Source organism: Tachyglossus aculeatus, chromosome 2 (assembly GCF_015852505.1).
Source record: "Tachyglossus aculeatus isolate mTacAcu1 chromosome 2, mTacAcu1.pri, whole genome shotgun sequence".
NCBI lineage: Eukaryota > Metazoa > Chordata > Mammalia > Monotremata > Tachyglossidae > Tachyglossus > Tachyglossus aculeatus.
In genome coordinates, this window is record NC_052067.1 from 26,299,381 (window position 1) to 26,317,637 (window position 18,257).

General features: G+C 43.9%; 1 protein-coding gene across 2 annotated transcripts in view; it reads left to right on the forward strand.

Moving 5' to 3' along the window:
• The first annotated feature begins 9,623 nt into the window (after positions 1-9,623).
• Positions 9,624-18,257, forward strand: part of NEK10 (NIMA related kinase 10) — a 134,989-nt gene continuing 126,355 nt past the window's right edge. Inside the window, exons 1-3 of one of the 2 annotated variants that reach the window (XM_038770266.1) lie at positions 9,624-9,664; positions 15,815-15,921; positions 16,219-16,279. In XM_038770266.1, the coding sequence (XP_038626194.1) occupies positions 15,851-15,921; positions 16,219-16,279 (132 nt within the window). In that variant the 5' untranslated portion in view covers positions 9,624-9,664; positions 15,815-15,850. Of the gene's footprint in view, positions 9,665-9,781; positions 9,834-15,814; positions 15,922-16,218; positions 16,280-18,257 lie in introns of those variants that run through there. The other variant, XM_038770259.1, reaches the window with a different exon arrangement.

Below are 18,257 nucleotides of genomic sequence, written 5' to 3' on the forward strand. Positions count from 1 at the left end.
TTTTTCCTTTCCTGAAAATTGTATTTGCCCCATTGCATTTTAACCAGACAGATCATGGATGGCATTTATTTAAGACAGTGAAGGATATAATTCACTATATATCAATTGAAAATGTTGCCTTAATAGGTGTAAATGAGGAGTAGTAATTACTACGCACTGACTTACCTCAGGATGCAAAATTAAAAAAACAACAACAAAGCAATGAAGCCAATCTTCATTTCCATTTTGAAAATACATTGAAATAAAAGTTCTGCACTTTCGTAGATGCCTTGGTTGCCAGGGATAGAGCTTTAGTGCTACTGACTACGTACCTACCTGGCTCCGGAGCCACCTCAGGAGTTCCCTCTCACGCTCCCGTTTTTATTTATTTATAGATGTGTGTTTACGTAGACTGTAACGGGTCCTAATTTTGACCTCCCACAGTTTTTCTTCTGAATGGTGTTCCATTTTAAAGCAGGAACTTTTTAATCTGATTAAGCCTTATTAACTTCCTTATGCCATAAGAAAGGTTCTGTTTGTTCTTCCTTTCTGTTGTGCTGAAGTCAGGTACACTTGTGTGCTTTTTTCAAAAAATGCTGTTGTCCAATCCCCGATGATTTGTCTCAAGCAGCGGCATACAAAATATCCAAGCTTGCTAAATTTATTGCAGAACTTACAGCAGATTCAAGTATGCTAACGTGTGCATTCGTCTGCTCCATTTTAAACATCAGCCGAATCATTTTCATTTTACAAAAATCTCCACTGATCAAATCCCGAATGCATTTTTCCGTATACACAAATGCTTTCAAACGTTTGCTCCCTGCAACATCAAGTTTAAAGTGCTGTAAAAATATATTTGAAATAGAAGAGTAGTAAGAGAGCTTGCTATTTTAAAGGGTTATATTCTGTATATACATTCTGTAATTGTGCAACAATAAAATTGAAATATTGTTTTAAATGCACAAATGGAAAACGTGAGCCATCAGTACTACATGTTGATTCTAATTTTCATTTTTGTCATGTTAAATAATTTAATGTTTGAAAAGTACTCATGTAGGTCAGATTTTTTGCAGTTCAGAAGTGAACAATGTCTTGTTCTGTAATAACAGTAATTTATTTTCTAGAAAGTAAATTTGACTTCACTGGAGTCTAAAATAGCGTTCTAATTACAAAAAATATCTAAGTAATTTTAATATAAAGCAGTTTTATTTTGTAACTTTTTAGTAAAATGTCAACTGAAGGGAGTCTTTTAGCTGGAAATGAAACAATTATCCTAATGATCACGTTTCTTATTTAATTTAGCACAAACTGACATTATATAGCCGACTTGGAGTTCTGTTTTTAAGCACCCAGTCTGTTTGGGGTTTTTTTTTTTTAATAGAACAACTTATTGAGCAGTGATGGACGTGTCCTTTGAAAGAATGTTTTTCTTTTTGTTGCTATACTGTGTAGGAATGCTTTTTGGGGGTGTCTTCCAATGTTCATATTTGACTGAACAAAAATTGAATTTTAGTATTCACTATAATATTTGATAACTTGAGATGTAATTACATGGAACCGTTCCAATTTTTTATGACTGTTTTCTAATTACAGCGGTAATGTTTTCTTCTTTTGTAACAAAATCCAAAGTTAAACATTATCCTAAATGTAGAACCCATATTTTTAGTTTGTAAGAAGTAAGTGTCTCTCCGGTGTCTATAATGTGAAAGATCCTACCTTTCAAATTTTTTTTTTCATAACTTAGGATAAAATTATTTTTTGTAATCTTACTGAAGTTGACAAAAGCAATAAAAGTCTACTGAACAATGTTGTTAAATGATCTGTTTTCCTTTCACTCTCACTTGAGAACCCTCCAGACTTATATTCCTGAGGCTGGCCGTGTTTCAGCCAATCAATCAGTTGTATTTATTGAGCATTTACTGTGTGTACAGAGCACTGTTACCAAGCACTGGGGAGACATGTTTCCTGTCCACAATGAGCTTACATTCTAGAGGGGGATACAATTGTGAATATAAATAAATCAGCTACAGATGATATGTACAGTTGATAAATGCTGTGGGGATGGGGGGAGGCGGGGAAGCGTGCAGATCCAAGTGCAAGGGCGATCCAGAAAGGTGTGGGAGAAGAGGAAATGAGAGCTTAGTCGGAGAAGGCCTCTTTGAATTTGAAGTGCAGTCAAACTCTTTTGAATTGCTACCAGCCTGAGCCAAAGGCTTTCCAAGCAGAGTCTCTTCTTTTTGGTAGTATCCCGAGGGTAGTCTGGACTGGTTTAGTCATCCTCTGATTCAGGAATGCTGAGAGCACTGAGTTGTTTCTGGAAAATGCCCTGGCGATGGCCCTGTTCTATATCAGAACTCTGGTTTCTCTAAACAACGTCCTAACTTCCCCAGGAGACCCTTAGAGAAGTGAAAGCTGAAGAAGCTGAGGTCAAATTTGTGTCATCTTCAGCTGGAGAGCAAGTACCCTGGTTGATCTGGCCAGAGTGCATTTGCTTAAGGCAAAGAAAGCTTATTTAATCATTGAATTTTAGAGAAATTAATTTTGACTTTTTTCATTTTGTATTGAATTAGAATGAATGTTTAGGACTGATTTGGATGACTTCAAAATGGAGCAGTTATACATTTTACTATGCTCCTTTCACCATTGGCAATGATTAATCTCTCCTTTTGTGAAATCAGTCATCAGTGGTATTTATTGAATACTTACTGTGTGCAGAGCATTATATTAAGTGCTTGGAAAAGGACAGTAAATAGACACAATCCCTGCCCTTAAAGAGCTTACAACTTAATACCACTTGTGATCTGGGATGTTGAATTGTGATTTGAGACATTTTGAAGAGCACCAACTCTTTCAGCAGGGAAGGACAAGCTATCCAGCAATGCCTTTTTTTAAATCTCAGATCAAAAGTAGGTTTTAGCACTCCGCTACTGGGTAACAATTTTCCATCTACTTGAGTGTGAGGGCTATCTCTCCTCTCTTTAAAAATCAGCTTTATCCTCCCACAGGTTAATAATAATAATGATGGTATTTTGTAAGCACTTCCTATATGCCAGGCACTGTACTAAGTGCTGGGCATTTAGTAAACTTGATGCTCTGAGTCTATAAATACTCCTTGTAAGTAAAATAGGCACCCTAGGGGGGTAACTCATTCTATCAGGAAACTATTTAGAAGCCTATAGGCTGGGAAAAATCTAAACAAAATTCCTAGGAAGGTTAGGTGGCCCAAGTACATTGGTTACTCAGTTGCTGAAAAGACAAACACCATTTACTAGCTCCTTGGACTTTTGGGTAATCCCATTTGGAAATGCACTGCTCACTCTGAATGGGCATGGGGATAACTGGTAGGCCATATCTTGAAGGGCAAAGGTAAAGAGAAATGTAATCAATCAAGCATATTTATTGAGTGCTTACTATGTGCAGAGCACTGTACCATACTTGGAAGAGTACAATGTAACAGACATATTCCCTGCCCACAGTGAGTTTACAGTCTAGAGGACTAAACAAGATAATTGCTATGGCATATCAGGATGTTATGTGACACTGTAAACCACAATTGTCCAATAAAGAGAACAGCGCTATCCAACCTTGGCTTTACAGACTCCGTCCTCTCCTGGTTCTCCTCTCATCTCTCCGGCCGTTCATTCTCAGTCTCTTTTGCAGGCTCTTCCTCCCCCTCCCATCCCCTGTAGGGTTTCCTCAAGGATCAGTTCTTGGTCCCCTTCTGCTCTCGATCTACACTCACACCCTCGGTGAACTCACTCGCTCCCACGGCTTCAACTATCATCTCTACGCTGATGACACCCAAAACTACATCTCTGCCCCTGCTTTCTCTCCCTCCCTTCAGGCTCGTGTCTCCTGCCTTCAAGACATCTCCATCTGGATGTCTGCCTGCCATCTAAAACTCAACATGTCCAAGACTGAACTCCTTATCTTCCCTCCCAAACCCTGCACTCTCCCTGACTTTCCTATCACTGTTGACGGCACTACCATCCTTCCCGTCTCACAAGCCCACAACCTTGGTGTCATCCTCGACTCTGCTCTCTCGTTCACCCCTCACATCCTCACATTTCTAGGCTGTGAGCCCACTGTTGGGTAGGGACCGTCTCTATATGTTGCCAACTTGTACTTCCCAAGCGCTTAATACAGTGCTCTGCACACAGTAAGCACTCAATAAATACGATTGAATGAATGAATGAATCCAATCCATCACCAAAAACTGCCGCTCTCACCTCTGCAACATCACCAAGATCCTTTCCTCTCCATCTAAACCGCTACCCAACTCGTTCAATCTCTCATCCTATCCCGACTGGATTACTGCATCAGCCTCCTCTCTGATCTCCCATCCTCCTGTCTCTCCCCACTTCAATCTATACTTCACACTGCTGCCCGGATCATCTTTGTGCAGAAACGCCCTGGGCATGTTACTCCCCTCAAAAATCTCCAGTGGCTACCAATCAACCTACGCATCAGGCAAAAATTCCTCATTCTTGGCTTCAAGGCTCTCCATCACCTCACCCCTCCTACCTCACCTCCCTTCTTTCCTTCTGCAGCCCAGCCCGCACCCTCCGCTCCTCTGCCGCTAACCTCCTCACTGTGCCTCGTTCTCGCCTGTCCCGCCGTCGACCCCCGGCCCACGTCCTCCCCCTGGCCTGGAATGCCCTCCCTCCGCACATTCGCCAAGCTAGCTCTCTTCCTCTCTTCATAGCCCTGCTGAGAGCTCACCTTCTCCAGAAGGCCTTCCCAGACTGAGCCCCCTCCTTCCTCTCCCCTTCATCCCCCCTTACCTCCTTCCCCTCCCCACAGCACCTGTATATATGTTTGTACATATTTATTACTCTATTTTACTTGTCCATATTTACTATTCTATGTATTTTATTTTGTTAATATGTTTTGTTTTGTTGTCTGTCTCCCCCTTCTAGACTGTGAGCCCGCTGTTGGGTAGGGACCGTCTCTATGTTGCCAACTTGTACTTCCCAAGTGCTTAGTACAGTGCTCTGCACATAGTAAGCGCTCAATAAATACAATTGAATGAATGAATGAATAGCACTCATCCTAAGTAGCCAGATAAGGCATCAACATCATAGCTGAGCAGAAAAGACTTCCTGATGGATGCTCTTGGGAATGCCAGATACAGTTTCTCTGGACACCCTTGGCTTTGTCACCGGTGGATTTACTAGGTAAAGGTCTCCTCACCTTGCATAATTTCTGGCCTGACTTCCCTGCTGCCCATCTCTGGACCCAAACTTGCTTCCCTCCTTTCCTGACTGCCATCACCCCCTCTCCATTCTTCCTCCCTGCGACTTTTCTTGATAGTGCAGTGACTATCTCCATCTACCCCTCACACCACTCTCCAGTAGAGTCAGCCCAACCCCTTTAAAGGGTCACAATATTCTTCTATGCACTTTTTCCTTTATAATAATGACCAGTACTGCTATCACCTCTCCACCTTCCCCAGCCTGCAGCTTCCACCCACCCAAACTGGGGCAGTGAGACTGGTCTGGGCATGATGGGGACGCTTGGCGGATATAAGTAGCACAGAAGTTTTTAAGTGCCACACATACCCATCCCTCTCCAGGAGGGAAAAGTTAGGAATGTTAGATGGCTTGAGAAGCAGCGTGGCCCATTGGAAGGAGCACGGACTTGGGAGTCAGAGGCCCTGGGTCCTAATGTGGATCTGCCACTTCAATGCTGTGCTAAGTTCTTTGTGCCTCAGTTACCTCACCTTGGCAAATATCATAAAAAGGGGTGTTCAAGTAAATTCAGGGAATTATTTCAAGAATTGTTGGGGGGGAAAAGTTAAAATGACACATTGCTAATTATTGAGGATGGATGTCAAGAAGGGCAAAAACACATTTTCTTCAAGCATCCTTTTGACATTGTTGGAGATGGGATATCGTGCTTATCGGCTCTTTGGTCTGATCCAGGAATAGCATTTTTTGACTTCTAGGCCCTTGAGATTAGACTTAAAGGTGCAAAAACTAATTAGCGCCTTGTGGTCACTGATCATGTCTACCAACTCGATGGTTCCCTAAGTGCTTAGTTTGGTGAGAAGCAGTTAGTGCTATTGCCCACAGTAAGCATTCAGTGAGAAGCATTGTGGCCTAGTGGAAAGAGCGTGGTCCTGGGGGTCCAGAGGACCTCAATTTTAATCCTGGCTCTACAACTTGTCTGCTGTGTGACTTTAGGCAAGTCACTTAACTTCTCTGTGCCTCGTTACGTGATCTGTAAAATGGGAATTAAGATGGTGAGCTCCGTATGAGAAATGGACAGCGCCCAACCTGATTAGCTTGCAGCGTGGCCTAGTGGACAGAGCAAGGGCCTGGGAGTCAGAAGGTCATGGGTTCTAATTCTGACTCTGGCACTTAGCTGTGTGACCTTGGCTAAGTCATTTCACTTCTCTGTGCTTCAGTTACTTCATCTGAAAATGGGAATTGAGACTTTGAGCCCCATGGGGGAGAGGGACTGTGTCCAACCCTATTTGCTTGTATCCACCCCAGCTCTTAGTACAGTGCCTGGCGCAGAGTAAGCACTTAACAAATACCCCAATTATGATTATTAACCCAGCGCTTAGCTCAATGCCTGGCGCAGGGTAAGTGCTTAACAAATACCCCAATTATGATTATTACTCCAACACTTAACACAATGCCTGGCACAGGGTAAGTGCTTAACAAATACCCCAATTATGATTATTACTCCAACTTTTAGTACAATGCCTGGTGCACAGTATGCGCTTAACAAATACCTCAATTATGATTATTACCCCAGCGCTTAGCACAATGACTGGTGCAGGATAAGTGCTTAACCAATACCCCAGTTATGATTATTACCCCAGTGCTTAGTACAATTCCTGGCGCAGAGTAAGCACTTAACAAATAACCCAATTATGATTATTACCCCAGCGCTTAGTACAATGCCTGGCGCAGAGTAAGTGTTTAACAAATACCATTAAAAAATAAATGCTATGGACTACTTAAGTGTTTCCCTATTCCTTACAAGCCACTAGAGGTTGTGGAATTGGGGTATAAGAGTAATTAAGCGCTTAGTACAGTGCTCTGCACACAGTAAGCACTCAATAAATACGATTGAATGAATCACTGTACTAAGTGCTTAATGAATGAATGAATGAGGACAACCAGAAGGGGTGGGTGCGCGCTATCCAGCCTTGGTTCATTCATTCATTCATTCATTCAATCGTATTTATTGAGCGCTTACTGTGTGCAGGTCACTGTACTAAGCGCTTGGGAAGTACAATTCGTCAATAAAGACAATCTTCACCCAACAACGGGCTCACAGTCTAGAATGGGCAGCGGTGCCATCGTTTTAATAACAATAATTGTGGTATTTGTTAAGCACTTACTGTGTGCCAGGCACTGTACTGAGCATTGGGGTGAATGCAAGCAAATTGGGTTGGACGCAGTTCCTGTCCCTCGTGGGGCTCACGGCCTCAATCCCCATTTTACAGATGAGGGAACTGAGGCACAGGGAAGTGAAATGACTTGCCCAAGGTTCCACAACAGACAAGTGGGCAGAGGCGGGATTAAAACCCGCACGAGAAGCAGCGTGGCTCAGTGGAAAGAGCCCGGGCCTGGGAGTCAGAAGTCGTGGGTTCTAATCCCGACTCCGCCACTTGTCTGCTGTGTGACCTTGGGCAAGTCACTTCACATCTCTGGGCCTCAGTGACCTCATCTGGAAAAGGGGATTAGTAATAATGGCATTTGTTAAGCACTTACTATGTGTGAAGCACTGTTCTAAGCTCTGGGGCCAGGGGTTGGGGGGGGATACAAGGTGATCAGGTTGTCCCACCTGGGGCTCACAGTCTTAATCCCCGTTTTACAGATGAGGGAATTGAGGCACAGAGAAGTTAAGTGACTGGCCCCAAGTCACACAGCTGACAAGTGGTGGAGTCGGGATTAGAATCCATGACCTCTGACTCCCAAGCCCGGGCTCTTTCCACTGAGCCACGCTGCTTCTATTGTTTGTATTTGTTAAGCGCTTAATATGTGCCAAGCACTGTTCTAAGCGCTGGGTAGAGGTCGTGGGTTTGAATCCCGACCACCGCTTGTCTGCTGTGTGACCTTGGGCAAGTCTCTTCACTTCTCTGGACCTCAGTTACCTCATCTGTAAAATGGGGATGAAGACTGTAAGACCCCCGTGGGACCACCTGATCACCTCGTAACCTCCCCAGCGCTTAGAACAGTGCTCCGCACATAGTGAGCACTTAAAAGAGAAGCAGCATGGCTCAGTGGAAAGAGCCTGGGCTTGGGAGTCAGCGGTCATGCGTTCTAATCCTGGCTCCGCCAACTGTCAGCTGGGTGACTTTGGGCAAGTCACTTCACTTCTCTGTGCCTCAGTTCCCTCATTTGTAAAATGGGGATGAAGACTGGGAGCGCCCCCGTGGGACAACCTGATCACCTTGAATCCCCCCAGTGCTTAGAACAGTGCTTGGCACATAGTAAGCACTTAATAAAAAAAATAATAATAATGGTATTAAGCACTTACTATGTTCCAAGCACTGTTCTAAGCGCTGGGTAGATACAGAACAGTGCTTTGCACATAGTAAGCGCTTAATAAATACCATTATTATTGTTATTATTATATTAAGTGGCAGACCCGGCATTAGAACCCACAACCTCTGACTCCCAGGCCTGTGCTCTTTCCACTAAGCCACGCTGCTTAACAAATGCCATCATTATTATTAACAAATAACATTATTATATAATTCATTCATTCATTCAATCGTATTTATTGAGCGCTTACTGTGTGCAGAGCACTGTACTAAGCACTAGGGAAGTCCAAGTCGGCAACATATAGAGACGGTCCCTACCCAGCAGTGGGCTCACAGTCTAGAATGTACTATTATAATTAGAATGCATTATATATAATTACATATTAATATATTATTATATAATCAATCAATCGTATTTATTGAGCGCTTACTGTGTGCAGAGCACTGTACTAAGCGCTTGGGAAGTACAAGTTGGCAACATATAGAGACAGTCCCTACCCAACAGTGGGCTCACAGTCTAAAAGGGGGAGACAGAGAACAAAACCAAACATACTAATAAAATAAAATAAATAGAATAGATATGTACAAGTAAAATAAATAGAGTAATAAATATGTACAAACATATATACATATATACAGGTGCTGTGGGGAAGGGAAGGAGGTAAGATGGGGGGATGAGCCCACTGTTGGGTAGGGACTGTCTGTATATGTTGCCAACTTGTACTTCCCAAGCGCTTAGTACAGTGCTCTGCACACAGTAAGCGCTAAATAAATACGATTGATTGATGGAGAGGGGGACGAGGGGGAGAGGAAGGAGGGGGCTCAGTCTGGGAAGGCCTCCTGGAGGAGGTGAGCTCTCAGTAGGGCCTTGAAGGGAGGAAGGGACTTACTTTTGATATATATACTTTTGATATAATAATAATCATAATAACCCACCACCTTCTGAGCCCCAGGCCCGTGCGGCCGGGCCCGAGCCCGCCCCGCTCGCTTCAGCGTCCCCCCGTCGCCGTGGCAACCCAGCGCCGGCGTCCGCCCCGTCGCCATGGCAACCCAGCGCCGGCGCTCCTGATTGGCCGTCGGCGCCGGCACCGCCCAGGTGCTCGCTCTGCTATTGGCTGGTTCGTTGGCCCCCGGCGGGGGAGGAGGAATGGTCCACGGGGCTTCGATGGGAAATCGATGGTGAGGAGACCGGCGGAGGGCCGGGGCCTCCTTGGCCGGGCCAGGCCTGCCCACCCTCCCACCCACCGACCCACCGACCCACGGGCAACGACAGGAGGGCCGAGCCCCCCGCCATGGGCCCCGGGGCCCGCCCGCCCAAACTCACGGAACCCACGACTTTTCCGGCTCGGTTGGTGGCGGTCATCCTCCCTTCTAATCCTCATAATGATTCATAATTATAGTAATGATGGCATCTGTGAAGCGCTTACTATGTGCCAAGCACTGCTCTAAGCGATGGGGAGGTTACAAGGTGATCAGGTTGTCCCCCCGTGGGGTCACAGTCTTCATCCACGTAATAATGATAATAATAAATAATGATGTCATTTGTTAATCGCCTACTATGTGCAAAGCACTGTTCTAAGCGCTGGGGAGGATGCAAGGTGATCAGATTGTCCCATGGGGGGCTCACAGTCTTCATCCTCATAATAATGGTATTTGTTAAGCGCTTACTATGTGCCTAGCACTGCTCTAAGCGCTGGGGAGGTCACAAGGTGATCAGGTTGTCCCCCCGCGGGGCTCACAGTCTTCATCCACATAATAATGATAATAATAAATAATGATGTCATTTGTTAATCGCTTACTATGTGCAAAGCATTGTTCTAAGCGCTGGGGAGGATGCAAGGTGATCAGATTGTCCCATGGGGGCTCACAGTCTTCATCCTCATAATAATAATAATAATAATAATGGTATTTGTTAAGCGCTTACTATGTGCCAAGCACTGCTCTAAGCGCTGGGGAGGTCACAAGATGATCAGGTTGTCCCCCGTGGGGCTCACAGTCTTCATCCACATAATAATGATAATAATAAATAATGATGTCATTTGTTAATCGCTTACTATGTGCAAAGCACCGTTCTAAGCGCTGGGGAGGATGCAAGGTGATCAGGTTGTCCCATGGGGGGCTCACAGTCTTCATCCTCATAATAATAATAATAATAATGATGGTATTTGTTAAGTGCTTACTATGTGCCAAGCACTGCTCTAAGCGCTGGGGAGGTCACAAGGTGATCAGGTTGTCCCCCCGTGGGGCTCACAGTCTTCATCCACATAATAATGATAATAATAAATAATGATGTCATTTGTTAATCGCTTACTATGTGCAAAGCACTGTTCTAAGCGCTGGGGAGGATGCAAGGTGATCAGATTGTCCCATGGGGGGCTCACAGTCTTCATCCTCATAATAATAATAATAATAATGATGGTATTTGTTAAGCGCTTACTATGTGCCAAGCACTGCTCTAAGCGATGGGGAGGTCACAAGGTGATCAGGTTGTGCCCCCGTGGGGCTCACAGTCTTCATCCACATAATAATGATAATAATAAGTAATGATGTCATTTGTTAATCGCTTACTATGTGCAAAGCACTGTTCTAAGCGCTGGGGAGGATGCAAGGTGATCAGGTTGTCCCATGTGGGGCTCACAGTCTTCATCCTCATAATAATAATAATAATAATGGTATTTGTTAAGCGCTTACTATGTGCCAAGCACTGCTCTAAGCGCTGGGGAGGTCACAAGGTGATCAGGTTGTCCCCCGTGGGGCTCACAGTCTTCATCCGCATAATAATGATAATAATAAATAATGATGTCATTTGTTAATCGCTTACTATGTGCAAGGCACTGTTCTAAGCGCTGGGAAGGATGCAAAGTGATCAGGTTGTCCCATGGGGGGCTCACAGTCTTCATCCTCATAATAATGGTATTTGTTAAGCGCTTACTATGTGCCAGGCACTGCTCTAAGCGCTGGGGAGGTCACAAGGTGATCAGGTTGTGCCCCCGTGGGGCTCACAGTCTTCATCCACATAATAATGATAATAATAAGTAATGATGTCATTTGTTAATCGCTTACTATGTGCAAAGCACTGTTCTAAGCGCTGGGGAGGATGCAAGGTGATCAGGTTGTCCCATGGGGGGCTCACAGTCTTCATCCTTATAATAATAATAATAATCATAATGGTATTTGTTAAGCGCTTAGTATGTGCCAAGCACTGCTCTAAGCGCTGGGGAGGTCACAAGGTGATCAGGTTGTCCCACGGGGGGCTCACAGTCTTCATCCTCATAATAATAATGATGATGGCATTTGTTAAGCACTTACTATGTGCAATGCACTGTTCTAAGCTCTGGGGAGGATGCAAGGTGATCAGGTTGTCCCGTGGGGGGCTCACAGTCTTCATCCTCATAATAGTAATAATAATGATGGTATTTGCTAAGCGCTTACTATGTGCCAAGCACTGTTCTAAGCGCTGGGGAGGACACAAGGTGATCAGGTTGCCCCACGTGGGGCCCGCAGTCTTCATCCTCATAATAATAATAATGGCATTTGTTAAGCGCTTACTACGTGCCAAGCACTGTTCTAAGCGCCGGGGAGGATACAAGGTGATCAGGTTGTCCCTCATGGGGCCCCCAATCTTCATCCTCATAATAATAACAATGGCATTTGTTAAGCACTTACTACATGCCAAGCACTGTTCTAAGCACTGGGGAGGATACAAAGTGATCAGGTTGCCCCATGTGGGGCTCAAAGTTTTCATCCTCATAATAATAATAATAATAATAATGGTATTTGTTAAGCACTTACTATGTGCCAAGCACTGTTCTAAGTGCTGAGGGGGATACAAGCTGATCAGATTGTCCCACAGGGGACTCACAGTCTTCATCCTCAGAATAATAATAATAATAATAATGGCATTTGTTAAGCGCTTACTATGTGCAAAGCACTGTTCTAAGCGCTGGGGAGGACACAAGGTGATCAGGTTGTCCCACGTGGGGCTCACAGTCCTCATCCTCATAATAATAATAATAATAGTTATGGCATTTATTAAGCACTTACTATGTGCAAAGCACTGTTCTAAGCACTGGAGATGTTACAGGGTAATCAGGTTGTCCCACGGGGGGCTCCCAGTCTTCATCCCCATTTTCCAGATGAGGGAACTGAGGCGCAGAGAAGTGAAGTGACTTGCCCAAAGTCACACAGCTGGCAAGTGGCGGGGCTGGGATTTGAACCCATGACCTCTGACTCCGAAGCCCGGGCTCTTTCTACTGAGCCACGCTGCTTCTCTGACCTCATTTTACAGATGAGGTCACTGAGGCCCAGAGAAGTGAATAATAATACTAATAACAATAATAATAATAATAATTATAGTGTTTGTTACACACATACTATGGGCCAGACACTGCATTAAGCACTGGACCTCGTCTGTGAGCCTGTGGTTAAGTAGGGATGGTCTCTGTTTGTTGCCGAATTGTACTTTCCAAGTGTTTAGTATAGTGCCCTGCACACAGTAAGCGCTCAATAAATACGATTGAATGAATGAATGAAGTGCTTACTATGTACCAGTACTAGCCAAAGCTTATGGGAAGCTGCATGACATAGTGGAAAGAGCCCAGGCTTGAGAGTCAGAGGTCGTGGGTTATAATAATAATAATAATAGTATTTGGTAATAATAATAATAATAATATCTGTTGCCAAATTGTACTCGCCAAGCGCTTGGTACAGTGCCAAGCACACAGTAAGTGTTCAATAAATACGATTGAATGAATGAATTGTTAAGCGTTTACTATGTACCAGTAGTAGCCAATGCTTATGGGAAGCAGCATGGCATAGCAGAAAGAGCCTGGGCTTGGGAGTCAGGTCGTGGGTTATAATAATAATAACAATAATAAGTAGTACAGTACAGATCTGCTTAGTACAGTGCCCTGCACACAGTCAGTGCTCAATAAATATGATTGAATGAATGAATGAAGTGCTTACTATGTACCAATACTAGCCAATGCTTATGGGAAGCAGCATGACATAGTGGAAAGAGCCCAGTAATAGTAATATTTGTTAATAATAATAATATCTGTTGCTGACTTGTACTCTCCAAGCGCTTAATACAGTGCCCTGCACACAGTAAGCACTCAATAAATGCGATTGAATGAATGAATGAAGTGCTTACTATGTACCAGTAGTAGCCAATGCTTATGGGAAGCAGCATGGCATAGTTGATAGAGCCCGGGCTTGGGAGTCAGTTCGTGGGTAATAATAATAATAATAATAATAATAATAATAATAATAATAATAATAATAATAATTGTTAATAATAATATCTGTTGCCGAATTGTACTCTCCCAAGTGCTTAGTACAGTTCCGTGCACACAGTAAGCACTCAATAAATACGATTGAATGAATGAATAATGATGGTATTTATTAAGTGCTTACTATGTGCCAAGCACTGTTCTACGCGTCGGAGGGGGATACAAGGTAATCAGGTTGTCCCACGTGGGGCTCACAGTCTTAATCCCCATTTTACAGATGAGGGAACTGAGGCACAGAGAAGTGAAGTGACTTGCCCAGACAAGTCAGTGTCTCACAGCAGACAAGTGGAGGAGCCCGGATTAGAACCCACGACGTCTGACTCCCAAGCCCAGGCTCTTTCCACTGAGCCACACTGCTTCTCTGCGCTTGTTAAGCGCTTACTATGTACCAGACACTGCACTAAGCACTGGGCCTATACTGTGAGCCTGGTATTCAGTAGGGATGGTCACTATTCGTTGCAGAATTGTACTTTCCAAGTTCTTAGTACAGTGCCCTGCACACAGTAAGTGCTCAATAAATATGATTGAATGAATGAATGAAGTGCTTACTATGTATCAATACTAGCCAATGCTTATGGGAAGCAGCATGACATAGTAGAAAGAGCCCGGGCTTGGGAGTCAGAGGTCATGTATTCTAATAATAATAATAATAATAGTATTTGTTAAGCACTTACTATGTGCCAAGCACTGATCTAAGTGCTGGGGTAGATACAGCGTCATCAAATGGTCATTCATTCATTCATTCATTCATTCAATCGTATTTATTGAGCGCTTACTGTGTGCAGAGCACTGTACTAAGCACTTGAGAAGTACAAGTTGGCAACAACTTGTGAGCCCACGTGGGGCTCACAGTCTTAATCCCCATTTTGCAAATGAGATAACTGAGGCACAGAGAAGTGAAGTGACTTGCCCAAAGTCACAGAGCTGACAGTGGCAGAGCCGGGATTAGAACCCACAGCCTCTGACTCCCAAACCCGGGCTCTTTCCACTAAACCACACTACTTCTCCTAATCTGGCTCTGGCTCTGACTACTTAAGGGCACACAGGAGACAAGTGACAGAGCCAGGATTAGAACCCATGACCTTCTGACCCCCAGGCCCATGCTCTATCCATTAATCAATCAATCAATCGTATTTATTGAGCGCTTACTGTGTGCAGAGCACTGTACTAAGCGCTTGGGAAGTACAAGTTGGCAACATATAGAGAGTCCCTACCCAACAGCGGGCTCACAGTCTAAAAGTCATTAGGCCACACTGCTTCTCCCAAGCATTCAGTCCATCAAATATCACCCCTTTGATTCCACGTGCCAATGCCACCCTTTGGTTCTAAAGCAGGGAAGAAAAGAACGGATCAGATGGGGGATTTTTCCATGTCTGAAGACTTTCGAAGCACCCAAAGTGTGATTATGGTTTAGTTTATTCGAAAGGTCCTCCCCCAAATGCCAAAGCCCACCCAGTTTCTCATTCAACCTATTTGTAACTGTGAAGCAAGACCTGAAAAACCAGATGAGGTGGTTGTGGAACAAGGTCTCCATGAGTGGATCACCATCAGGTCTCCAAATGGTTTATTCCTATAGGCAGTGCAGAAAGAGAGAAAAAAAATTCCAGCTGGAGCACCAACGGTCCCTGGCTCGGAGGCCAGCAGGAATTTGGAGGGATGATGAGAGCAGGTAGAGTGGTCACCAGTGTTTATGGGAGAATCTTTGGCAATATGCATGCATTGTGCTCTCATTCTGTGCAAAGATCATCCTTGTTCTGAGAGCAGGAAAGGAAGGAAGGGAAGGAGGGGGCACAGTCTCTCATCCCACCCTGTGTTCATTGAGGGGTTAAGACAATTCATTCCATCCTCATGGGCAAAGGTAAAATTGAATTCAGTTATAGTATGTTGCCATTATGCAACACTTTACAATTAATAGTCATGGTATATGTACCTTCCCAATAAAACTGAGCCTTTTCCTTTCCAAGTTTTTCTTCTATGCTTTGTCTTCTAAACATCTTTTGGTGATGCACAATTATTGTCTTTTCTTTCTCGTTGGAAGAATGAAATGTTAATTCTAGGGCGTTGATGTTTTACAATGCCTGATCAAGACAAAAAGGTGAAGACTACGGAAAAATCACCAGGAAAGAAACAAGCGATCACAACTAGGTATGGTATGCAGAGAGGGGTGATTAAAAAGTTGCTCTTTGGAAAATACCCACTGCTCAAGTTCATTGCCTCGCTGAGACTCCCTGATATCACTTGCCAGCTCTTGCTCTGGGTTATCAAGGTTCCTGAAATTTGTGGTGATTCCAGACATTTTGCAGAAACTAATATTGATGTAAGTCTCTGTTCACAATAGCAGAGTCCAAAATGCTGGAAATTTGATCTTCTTTCTACTGAGAAAACTCTTTATTGACATGCTGCTTTGTTTTCTCTATTACATGTTGTCATTGCCTCTCCTAGAGATTACTCCGATCTCAAAAGACTTCGGTGCCTTTTAAACGTACAGTCGAGCAAACATCAGGTATTTCCTTAATCCATAATGAGTAATTTGAAAACTTCGTCATAGGGCAAGAATGAATGTGGTTGTTAAGGAGTTTTTTTTGCATTGTAACAGACTCTAAAAGACTTCTAGAAAGGTGTAACTTTGGATCTCGTTCTTAAGTGTTTATATCTGTTTCTCAGAAGAGAAGTATTGATGCTGAAACTCATCGGGGTTCAATTTGGGGAGGTGATTTTATTGATTTATTTGGGGGGGGATTTTGCAGTTCAGAGGAGGAAGTAGGCTCAGAGATTGAAGTGGCTCGTAGAAAGTCTCTAAACAGTAATCTCGTTGATTGCAATCTTATCTTTTGTTAAATTCCCACCTACCTGGCTCACTGTGACTCTTGGGAAAATGTATTCCCCAAAACGTTTTCATAGTGCCTCCCTCTTGTATAATAATAAAAATGATAATAATGATAATTGTAGTATTTAAGTGTTTATTATGTGCCAGGCACTGTACTAAGCACTGGGGTGGATACAAGCAAATCGAGTTGGGCACGTGAGCGCTCAGTCTTATTCCCCATTTTACAGATGAGGGAATTTAGGTATAGAGAAGTGAAGTGAGTTGCCCAAGGTCACACAGCAGACAAGTGGCAGATCTGGGATTAGAATCCAGGTCCTTCTGACTCCCAGATTGATGCTCTGTCCATTCAAGCCTTGCTGTTTCTTTCTCTCATAAGCACAACCCTTGCTGCTCATTGATCCGTGTGGTTCCCACACTGTTCCTTGCAGCATGAGAAAGCTGGGCCTGGTTTCTGGTTCTCAAAGAAACCGAGGCTCGTCCTCTGTCACCCTGCTTCACTGCCAGCCACAGCCTGTTTCACAGCCAAAGCCAGCCACGCTGCGGTCACCGTCCAGGTGGAAATGGCAGCAGAAACAGTGGTAGAACTGACCCTCTCTGAATCCATTTCTGGGGGGTTTCTATCATGCCAGAAAATGGGAATTCTGACAGTATTGAGAATTCCCAGAAGAATTCTGACAGGAAGAGCCAGTCCAGTTACGTTGGCAGATGTTGCTGCTGCCAAAGAGGAGAAATCAGTCAATCAGTGGTATTTATTGAGTGCTTACTATGTGCAGAGTATTGTACTAAGTTCTTGGGAGAGTACATTGCAGTAGCGTTGATAGACACGATCCCTGCCTTCTAGGAGCTTATGATCTAGCGGGGGAGACCGACTTTAAAATAAATCACAAAAAAGGAAGCAGTCGAAAATAAGGATATGTACAGAAATGCCGTGGGGCTGGAGTGAGACAAAGGAGGAGTGGCTGCTCAGCCTCTCTTCCACACCTGTAGGCAGCAAAATATTTGTCTATTTGATTTCCATTGAGGAAGGATTTGACCTCAAATGAGCACTTGTATCACAAAAGAGAAGCAGCATGGCCTAGTGGATAGAGCATAGTCCTGGGAGTCAAAAGGACCTGAGTTCTAATTCTGGCTCCACCACTAATCTGCTGTGTGACCTTGGGCAAGTCACTTACCTTGCCTCAGTTACCTCATCTGTAAAATGGGGATTCAGACTGTGAGCCCCGTGTGGGACATGGATTGTGTCTGACCTGATTACTTTGTATCTACCCCAGCACTTAGAACAGTTCCTGGCACATACTAAGCACTTAACAAATACCACCATTATTATTAAATTCCATTAAAAAAGCCCATATTTTATTTTGCCTTTCCCCAAGAGTGAGCTACTCCAAATCCTTGCCATTCTGAGATTTATCCCATATCTACCTGACCATTTTTCACAATGACTGAAGTACAAATGACATAGCTTATGTTGCAATTACTAGATGACTTAACAGGAATGATTATGAAATGATTGCAAAGCATTTTCTCATAAAAAATTCTGGGCCATGTGGCTCCATGAAAATACGAAGTTGGTAAGGCATGGTGGGGAAAATGGCCAGAGTGAGCCAGCATGGGGGAGCTTGGGGGAAGAGCGGTAAGAGGACCTAGGGCAGGC